The sequence below is a fragment of the Eriocheir sinensis genome, chromosome 19, assembly GCF_024679095.1.
Source record: "Eriocheir sinensis breed Jianghai 21 chromosome 19, ASM2467909v1, whole genome shotgun sequence".
NCBI classification, from domain to species: Eukaryota; Metazoa; Arthropoda; class Malacostraca; order Decapoda; family Varunidae; genus Eriocheir; species Eriocheir sinensis.
The window spans coordinates 4,863,931-4,874,687 of record NC_066527.1 but is presented as its reverse complement, the minus strand read 5'-3'; the positions used below and the strand labels follow the sequence as shown (position 1 = coordinate 4,874,687).

Here is a 10,757-nt window from a genome sequence, read left to right as displayed (position 1 = left end):
CCTGCCTATCAAAAACCTGCTAATGTAAGGACGAAAAATAGCTACCTATGTTTAGTTACTTCCTGTCTGCTCCACGTTTTTTTCGCTCAATAGTACGATAGGCTACTCCATACTTTATATTATGTGTATACCTGATAGTGTAAAGATAGAATATATAACCAGTTTTTATACATTTTTTGTTGTTGTCGTTGTAGATGACCTAACTAATCAAGCAAACCCTTTAAAGCAGACCAAACTCACTCCACACGATTATTGGTCTTTCTATTTATTACTAACTCCTTACTGCTTTCTGCTTTCTCGCCTTTAACATTAGGTCTGCTGTTTGATGAGAGCAGACAGACAGTTAATATTATAGCTAACAAAGAAATGTAACCCGGCATGTCGAAAATAAAATCAGAGTTGCTTATGTTTAAACAGTTTAATTAATACGAAATGGACAAGAAGATATATAGATTCTGTATGGTAATCCTACGAAAATCAAGACACGTTAGAGTCGGTAAAAGTTGGACAATTAATAATTTAAATAACGGGGTAAATCACCATCAAGAAATATAAATTCTGTATGGTAATCCTACGAAAATCAAGACACGTTAGAGTCGGTAAAAGTTGGACAATTAATAGTATAAATAACGGGGTAAATCACCATCAAGAAATATAAATTCTGTATGGTAATCCTACGAAAATCAAGACACGTTAGAGTCGGTAAGAGTTGGACAATTAATAATTTAAATAACGGGGTAAATCACCAAGAAATATAAATTCTGTATGGTAATCCTGCGAAAATCAAGATGCGTTAGAGTCGGTAAAAGTTGGACAATTAATAGTATAAATAACGGGGTAAAGCACCAAGAAATATAAATTCTGTATGGTAATCCTACGAAAATCAGGACACGTTAGAGCCGGGAACAGTTGGACAATAATCAGTAATGTAAATAACGGGGAAAAGCACCATCAAGTTAGGCTTATAATCCCTTCCCCTTCATCCTCGTAAGCCATCAACGCTGAGAAGGGCTAAGTAATTGAAGGTAATCATGTCCTTCCCTTTTCCCTTCACATTCCTTAACCTTCCACTTCTTCCCTTCATTCCCCTGCCTAGGCTGTTTCCCCTTTTCCCTTCCTTACCTTACTTTTCCCATTCACTCCCCCTTTCCTCTTCCTTAACCTTCATCTTCTTCTTTCCTTGCTAGGCTATTTTTTCCTTCCAATCTTTTCATCTTGCTTACCTTCTCCCTTTACCCTTCACATTCCTTAACCTTCCACTTCTTCCCTTCATTCCCCTGCCTTGACTTCCCTTCTTTCCCCTACCTAGGCTATTTCCCCTTTTCCCTTCCTTACCTTAGTTTTCCCATTCACTCCCCCTTTCCTCTTCCTTAACCTTCATCTTCTCCCTTCCTGCCTAAGCTGTTTCCCCTTTTCCCTTCCTTACCTTAGCTTTCCCATTCACTCCCCCTTTCCTCTTCCTTAACCTTCATCTTCTCCCTTCCTTCCTAGGCTGTTTCCCCTTTTCCCTTCCTTACCTTAGCTTTCCCATTCACTCCCCCTTTCCTCTTCCTTAACCTTCATCTTCTCCCTTCCTGCCTAGGCTGTTTCCCCTTTTCCCTTCCTTACCTTAGCTTTCCCATTCACTCCCCCTTTCCTCTTCCTTAACCTTCATCTTCTCCCTTCCTTCCTAGGCTATTTCCCCTTTTCCCTTCCTTACCTTAGTTTTCCCATTCACTCCCCCTTTCCTCTTCCTTAACCTTCATCTTCTCCTTTCCTTCCTAGGCTATTTTTTCCTTCCAATCTTTTCATCTTGCTTACCTTCTCCCTTTACCCTTCATCTTCCTTAACATTCCTTAGCCATCTTCTCCCCTTTATTTCCCTCCCTTACCTTCCTTTCTTTCCCCTTCCTCGGCTATTTCCCCTTTCCCTTCCTCACCTGAACTTTCCCATTCACTCCCCATTTCCTCTTCCTTAATCTTCACCTCCCTTCCTTCCTTCCTCCCTACGTAGGCTATTTCCCCTTTCCCTTCCTTACCTTAATTTTCCCATTCACTTCCTTTCCTTTCCTCTTCCTTACCTACGCTTCACCTTCTCCCTTCCTAGGCTATTTCCCCTTTCTATTCCTTACCTTAACTTTACCATTCACTCCCTTCTCTTTCCTCTTCACACTCACATACTACGCCAACCTCTAGTCTTCTTGTTTGTTTTCTACTTCCAAACACATTAAACACAAATAAGTAAAATAGGCCATACTTACACAAAAAGGAGGAAATTCAGGCCGAGAGGAGGTGACCAACCCACTCACTGACACAGCAAAACACCAACTGGCGGACGGACTGCGCATGCGTGGTGTCTTTTGTTTACTTCAATGGTATTTTGGATTCTGTTAATTCTATTGATGTTTATATTTGTAGTTATTAGTTTAAAAATATACTTTTTTTCTGGTTAGTTTATCGCATTTAAAAGATACGTACCTGACCAGACTACGCATGTGTTGTGACTTGAAAAATTATACTTTGGGTCTCATTTTTTCTTTTATTGCCGTTAATTTTTCGTAGTAACTGATGTCAGAATTAATATACTTTTTTCTTGTTATTTTATTAATCGTATTTGACTTGACTGCGCATGCATCGGGATATTTTGATTACTCGTTTGATACTTTTGACCTATTTTCGAATGTCGTTTATGTTTATAGTTGCTAACATCAGACTAATTATTATATTTCTTTACTGGTTATTTCATTATATTTGACCGTACTGCGCATGCGTGGTCTAGGTTACTGTTATCGAATGCTTTTTTTTTCTCCTTTCCATAATCATATGAAGTGATGTAACTTTTTTGTTGACGAGATTTTCTATTCTCTATTACTCTCTCGGTCCCACACGTCCTCTGCGTGTATCGAAACACACGAGAAATTAATCAAGATCAGGGTATTTCGCCGGCTGCCTGGGATTGAACCCGCGACCAGCGTGACGGGAGAGCCACTCCTTACCGAGTCGGCCAAAGAGGTACCCCACTGGCTAAGTGGGTTCTGGGAGGCTCGTCATCAGGCATAGTCGCCGCACTACAAGACTTTCCCCTCTATGTAGATTAATTTCTATGTGTTGAGACCTTAGACGTGACCACTATCGGTTCACTATTCCACAACGTCCCCGTAGAGACATACCTCCAATTCTCCCATGGTCTATTATCCTCGGAGAGCATGGGCCATCCTACCTGTTACCCCTTCGGGGAAACAACAGAACCGCAGGATAGGATGCCCACCGCTATGCCACCAGTTTGTTGCCTTCAACTGTTTTTAATATATTACTATCAAGTGTAGCTTCATAGTTGTTATGGTACGTTGTTAGGGTGACGCAACACAAGGTTAACTTATGAGGTTTATTCACATTCTGTTGGTATGTAATGGTAGCGAGCTTACTGAAGTTAAGCAACAATATATTTACAGTTCATTATTCTGTTGGTAATGGTAGCAAGCTTTTACCGAGTTACTCTACAATACTGATTTCAGCTCATCATTCCAATCACCAGAAGGGCCCACCCAATCACAGTTAATTTCATAAAACATATGTAGATATAGAGTCCTGGCCATAGCTAACAAAACTACCCTAGTCAAGTTTCTATGGTGCATAATTATACAATAAAATATATCCCTTCAACCACCGATCGATATGTGTTCACAAAGATGATCATGGGGCAAGGTATTCGTGTGGGGTTAAGATACCAAGGGGGTGATCATAAGCCCACACAAAAAAGGATGTTCACGTATTACATAGTGACACAACAAGTGAGGCACCAGCTCAGTCAGTATGCTAGGGAACCTGTGGGGGTGAGGTTGAGACGGTGTGTGTCAATTCAACTCTTTAAGTAACATTGTATCAAGATAACACACTAACAAGCTTGGTCCCTAGGAGCTGGGTTCAACGTACCTGTGGGTGTGAGGTTGAGACGGTGTGTGAGGGAGCCTCATACAGTCGGCTTATCACCTCCCCTCCACACTGCCCGCGGCAAGCCAGAGAATAGTGAACGCATTTATCGGTGGATTAGTTAACATACACTTGGCCTGTTCTACCAGTTCAGAAGCAGTTACGAAACAACTGGTTCTCTCACTCAATACAGGTGAAAAATTCTGCTCGTCAATCCTCCGTGAAAACTAAGTAATGATCATTCGGCACCTTCGGCCGAGGCGTAGTCACGCCACCAGCTCCACATCTGGTTCGTCTGTCTGTCTTGCGGTTCGTAACCACTTGATTGAAAGCAACACAGCAGTTGTTACAAATTATTGATTTCTCAGTTTTCCCGCATTACACACTAATACGTATCTTCCAGTGTGGTTTTCTTATTTTGTTTTAAGGTCCTTTATAGTCACTTCAGATTTAGACAATTATTATTAGCATTTTTTTTAATTCCAAACAGGTTCTTGGAGACTTTAATCAAAACTACGGAAGAAGGAAGGATTGATGGAAATTAAGGGGAAGGAATGGAGCAAAGGTAGAGAAATGAATGAATGAAGGAGAAATAAGGATGGTTGAAAGGAAGAAGGGAGAGAGGGAGAAAAAAAAGGGAGGAGGAAAGGAGGGAAAAAGAGAAAATGATATCACGGAGTATGTATAGTTGGCAATACAAGGAAACATAAACTTTGTGGAGATGGAAGAAATAAATAGAGAAAGTGTCGAAACATACAAAAATGAATGAATGAATGAAGGAGAGAAAGCATAGGGAGGGAGGAATGAATGAAGGAGGAATAAGGATGGTTGAAAGGAAGAAGGGAGAGAGGGAGAAAAAAAAAAAGGAGGAAGAAAGGAAGGAAAAAGAGAAAATGATATCCCGGAGTATGTAGGTTGGGAATACAAGGATCAGAAACTTTGTGGAGATGGAAGAAATAAATGCAAAAAATGTCGAAACATACAAGAATGAATAAATGAATGAAGGAAGGAGAGAAAGGAAGACATCACGGAATAGAAAACAATGAAACAAAAGACTTATCCAGTAGAGTAATAAAACAAAGAGGGTGAAAAGGAAAGAATGGACAAGATAAATCAAAGTTCCCTCTCCTTCCCCCGTGCATAGCTTGAGAATCTGAGTATCTGAATGCGCTAAGTTCATGAGGGCAACAATAGACTTCATATTAATTTTCTTCAAGTTCTTACAACCACCCACGTTTCATAATACTACCCTCACGACCCATCCCCAAGCTAAGAATCCGAAGAGCGCTGTAAATCCTGCTGTCTGGTCTTGAGTCGTCTGTTTGTGAAGAAAAAGAACCCCGCGAGTACAAGTGACATTCCTCCCACATTCGCGGAACCCAACATACGCGGAACCCACATTCGCGAAACCAACATTCGCGAAACTCAACATACGCGGAACCCACATTCGCGGAACCCAACATTCGCGGAACCCACATTCGCGGAACCCAACATTCGCGGAACCCACATTCGCGGAACCCAACATTCGCGGAACCCACATTCGCGGAACCCGACATTCGCGGAACCCACATTCGCGGAACCCGACATTCGCGGAACCCACATTCGCGGAACCCGACATTCGCGGAACCCACATTCGCGGAACCCGACATTCGCGCATTCGTAAACTCGCTTAGAGGGCAACTTGGGGCCTCCAGAGCGCGAAGGAGGAGGCCGCGACGGGGCTGATGACTGGGTGTTCCTCGGCCGTGGCGTTGAGTTGCATTGCGAAGTACAGTGTAGCGTTGACGTCTGGGTTGGCGTAGTTACTGGCGTTCAGCTTCTCCACCTGTTGGCGATAAAAATGTGGATACGAACGTTACTTTTTAATATAGAGAGTATAAAGAAGAAGAATAGGGTTTAAAGGAAGAAGCCTAAGGTTTAAAAGAGAAGTATAAAGCTCCTCCTTATCCTCCTCAAGGCTGTTCTAAGGCTGATGCTATCTGGTTCCTTAGTCACCAAAAAGGAAAAGGAGGAGGAGGAGGAGGAGGAGGAGGAGGAGGAGGGGGAAGGGGAGGAGAAAGTAGGGGTAGTAGAAGAAGAAGAAGAAGAAGAAGAAGAAGAAGAAGAAGAAAGGAGGAGGAGGAGATGGAAGAAGACAACATAAACAAATAAAAAAATAACACACACACACACACACACACACACACCAACCACTCCCCCAACACACCACCCCTCTCCAAAAATAACACACACACACACACACACACACACACACACACACACACACACACACACACACACACACACACACACACACACACACACACACACACACACACACACACACACACCAACCACTCCCCTCAACACACCACCCCTCTCCTCTCTTTCCCCTTGTAACCAACACCTACCATGGTCGACGTCACCGTCACATACTCCTCCATGCGATAACCGAACTCCGGCCACAGCTGACCCACGTGAAGCTTGTCCAGGAAAGGGTTGAGCCGCGCGTTGGGTTCGAACTGGATCCCGCTGACGTAGGTGGCGAGGGGGAAGAAGATGAGGTAGGAGGTGACGATTGAAGCCCCGCAGAGCCCCAGTAGCCCCCTATACACGAGCTCCTGCCTCCTGCCGCCCCCCTTGCGTCCTCCTTTGCCTCTTGTGAACTTCCGTGATAGGCTCTTGCACCCATACGCCAATAGAACGCCTGGAACAGTAAAGAGTGTTGGATTCCCTCTTATATTAGTTAAAGGGGATTGAGGAGTCTGTTGTGTCTTGCACCTCTACACCAACAGAACGCCTGGAACGGTAAAGGGTGTTGGATTCTCTCTTATATAAGTTAAAGGGGATTGAGGAGTCTGTTATGTCTTGCACCCTTACGCCAACAGAACGCCTGGAACAGTAAAGGGTGTTGGATTCTCTCGTATAAGTTATAAGGGATTGAAAAGTCTGTTATGGTGTTTGTGGATGGTGTGTGTGTGTGTGTGTGTGTGTGTGTGTGTGTGTGTGTGTGTGTGTGTGTGTGTGTGTGTGTGTGTTTCTATATTTTCTCTTTTATTTCTCTCTCTATGTCTTCCTGTTTTATTCTCACTCTTCTTCAATGTTTTTTTCGTGTTTATCATATCAGCCTTTCTTTATTGGTGTGTGTGTGTGTGTGTGTGTGTGTGTGTGTGTGTGTGTGTGTGTGTGTGTGTGTGTGTGTGTGTGTGTGTGTGTGTGTGTGTGTGTGTGTGTGTGTTTCTTCAATGTTTTTTGTGTTTATCATATCAGCCTTTCTTTATTGGTGTGTGTGTGTGTGTGTGTGTGTGTGTGTGTGTGTGTGTGTGTGTGTGTGTGTGTGTGTGTGTGTGTGTGTGTGTGTGTGTGTGTGTGTGTGTGTGTTTGAGTTTCTATATTTTCTCTTTCATTTCTCTCTCTATCTCTTCTTGTTTTATTCTCACTCTTCTTCAATGTGTGTGTGTGTGCACCTGGCCGGACGCACCTGTAATCATGCAGGAGAAGAGGTAGGCGGGGCAGTAGTGGTGGTAGTAGAGGACGCGGCTCATGAAGAAGAAGGGGAGGTAGTGGATGGCCCAGCAGAGGCCCAGCCACGCGCAGGACACCACCACGCCACGACGCGCCGCTGGGGGGGACGAGGGGAAGAATGAGTGAAGGACGGAAAGGAGAAGGAAAGGTAGAAAGGAAAGAGGGAAAGAGGAAACTAGGACCCATATTACTCTCTCTCTCTCTCTCTCTCTTACACCTTTTTCTTCTCCTTTTCTTCACTTTCTCTTCTTTCTTTCACATTTTCCTTCCCTTCCCTTACACATTTTCTCTTCCTTCCCTTCTTTCTTTACCTTATTTTCTCCTTTCACTCCATCCACTTATCTTCTTTACACCCATCATCACGACACTATCCTTCCCCTCCCACCCCCCACCCCTCCCGTCACCCCCACTCACCCACGTCGGCGGGGGGCTGGTGGGGGCGCCTCTTGCCGTAGAAGGCGTGGGCGAGGGCAAGGAGAGGCGCGCCCCCCAGGCAGGCCAGGTTGAGGTAGGTGACGAAGGGGTTGGTCATGCCCACCGCGAAGTGTTCCTCCCCAGTGGTCCTGTTCATTACCTGCGTTCCCATGGTCTGCACCTGGGGGAGGGGGGAGGGGGGGGGTTAAGGGGGGGGATAGGTAAAGGGAGGGATAAGGGGAGAGGCAAGAGTTAGGGAGGGTTGTAAAGGAAGATAAGAACATAAGGATTCGTAGTACTTTTTTTTTAGGTTTCCTCTCTCTCTCTCTCTCTCTCTCTCTCTCTCTCTCTCTCTCTCTCTCTCTCTCTCTCTCTCTCTCTCTCTCTCTCTCTCTCTCTCTCTCTCTCTCTCTCTCTCTCTCTTTCCCTTCCTCTTAACTTCTTTTCCCATTTTATTTTATTATACTATTCCCTTCCCTTACTCTCTCCCTCCCTCTCTCCCTATCCCCTCATACCACCCCTCTCTCTATATCCCACCTCACACCTTCCACCTCTCTCCCCCTCCCCCCCCCTCTCTCTTTCTACCCCACCTCAACCCCCCTCTCTCCCACTCCCACATCCTCCCCCTCTCCTTCCTGTAATTAGGGGACCAGAACTGCACTGCATATTCGAGGTGAGGTCTTACCATTGAATTATACTCTTCTCTCCATCCTCCTCACCCCCTTCCCCTCTCTTATACACTCCCCCCCCCTTCCCTTCCTCTCCCCCTCACCTGCCACAGCACGGGCCACATCCAGGGCCTCGCGTGCCGCTCCTCGTCGTCCCCGTTGCCCGTCAGCACCGCGTTGCCGATGAACATGTTGTGGTGCTGGTGAAGGATTTTGCCCCACATACCCACCGAGAGAGCGCGGGCCGAAACCTCCTCACGCACTGGCCGCGGGAGGAAGAAGAATGGTACAAGGGTGCAAGTTGGAGGTAATAATAATAATAATGATAATAATGATGATGAAAAGAGTGGTAGTAGTAGTTGTAGCAGTAGTAGTAGTGATGGCTACATAGAAGTGGCCCAGGAGAATTTAATTTCAAGTGGCTGCCATGATATAGGTGACCCTGGTGGTAGTGTGACCCTTCCTCTGCACCATGAACCTAAAGAAACACATATTTGACAAGACTTTCGTAGGAGTTGTGGGCATTTCCAGGGGTAGTTTTGTGACCCTGGTGGTAGTGTGACCCTTCCTCTGCACTATGAACCTAAGGAAACACCCATTTGACAAGACTTTCGTAGGAGTTGTGGGAATTTCCAGGGGTAGTTTTGTGACCCTGGTGGTAGTGTGACCCTTCCTCTGTATACCATGAACCTAAAGAAACACACATTTGACAAGACTTTCGTAGGAGTTGTGGGCATTTCCAGGGGTAGTTTTGTGACCCTGGTGGTAGTGTGACCCTTCCTCTGTACCACGAACCTAAGGAAACACACATTTGACAAGACTTTCGTAGGAGTTGTGGGCATTTCCAGGGGTAGTTTTGTGACCCTGGTGGTAGTGTGACCCTTCCTCTGTATACCATGAACCTAAAGAAACACACATTTGACAAGACTTTCGTAGGAGTTGTGGGCATTTCCAGGGGTAGTTTTGTGACCCTGGTGGTAGTGTGACCCTTCCTCTGTATACCATGAACCTAAAGAAACACACATTTGACAAGACTTTCGTAGGAGTTGTGGGCATTTCCAGGGGTAGTTTGTGACCCTGGTGGTAGTGTAAGACCCTTCCTCTTTACCATGAACCTAAAGAAACACACATTTGACAAGACTTTCGTAAGAGTTGTGTGCATTTCCTGGGGTAGTTTTATGACCCTGGTGGTAGTGTGACCCTTCCTCTGCACCATGAACCTAAAGAAACACACATTTGACAAGACTTTCGTAGGAGTTGTGGGCATTTCCAGGGGTAGTTTTGTGACCCTGGTGGTAGTGTGACCCTTCCTCTGTACCATGAACGTAAAGAAACACACATTTGACAAGACTTTCGTAAGAGTTGTGTGCATTTCCTGGGGTAGTTTTGTGACCCTGGTTGTAGTGTGACCCTTCCTCTGTACCATGAACCTAAAGAAACACACATTTGACAAGACTTTCGTAAGAGTTTTGGTTATTTCCTGGGGAAGTTTTGTGACCCTGGTGGTAGTGTGACCCTTCCTCTGTACCATGAACCTAAAGAAACACACATTTGACAGGAATTTCTTAGGAGTTGTGGGCATTTTCTGGGGTAGTTTTATGACCCTGGTGTATGACTCTTGACTGACCCATGGTGCTCCCCCCGCCCCCCCCCCCACCCCCCACACACACACACGGTGATGGTTGAAAATTGCCAGCGTCTTGCGGTGGGATTCGAACCTGGGTCCTCGGAATTACCACGTCCGCCAGCTGAACACTCGGCCACCGCTTCCCACCACTGCTACTACAAATACTACCATCTATTAGTCTACCAATCTACCACCTTCACCCTACTGCTACTACTGCTTCTACCACCTCTTTGTCTACCAATCTACCACCTTCACCCTATTGCTACTACTGCTTCTACCACCTCTTAGTCTACCAATCTACCACCTTCACCCTACTGCTACAACTACTACCACCTCTTAGTCTACCAATCTACCACCTTCACCCTACTGCTACTACTGCTTCTACCACCTCTTAGTCTACCAATCTACCACCTTCACCCTACTGCTACAGCTACTACCACCTCTTAGTCTACCAATCTACCACCTTCACCCTACTGCTACAACTACTACCACCTCTTAGTCTACCAATCTACCACCTTCACCCTACTGCTACTACTGCTTCTACCACCTCTTAGTCTACCAATCTACCACCTTCACCCTACTGCTACAGCTACTACCACCTCTTAGTCTACCAATCTACCACCTTCACCCTACTAC

General features: G+C 45.3%; 1 protein-coding gene across 1 annotated transcript in view; it reads right to left on the bottom strand.

Moving 5' to 3' along the window:
- Positions 1–2,605: 2,605 nt before the first annotated feature.
- LOC127000584 (protein O-mannosyl-transferase 2-like) overlaps positions 2,606–10,757 on the bottom strand; it is a 26,739-nt gene continuing 18,587 nt past the window's right edge. Inside the window, exons 14-18 of the mRNA XM_050864465.1 lie at positions 8,599–8,756; positions 7,827–8,007; positions 7,369–7,509; positions 6,299–6,594; positions 2,606–5,733 (exon numbers count right to left, since the gene is read on the bottom strand). Of these exons, the coding sequence (XP_050720422.1) occupies positions 5,578–5,733; positions 6,299–6,594; positions 7,369–7,509; positions 7,827–8,007; positions 8,599–8,756 (932 nt within the window). The 3' untranslated portion in view covers positions 2,606–5,577. The remainder of the gene's footprint in view (positions 5,734–6,298; positions 6,595–7,368; positions 7,510–7,826; positions 8,008–8,598; positions 8,757–10,757) is intronic.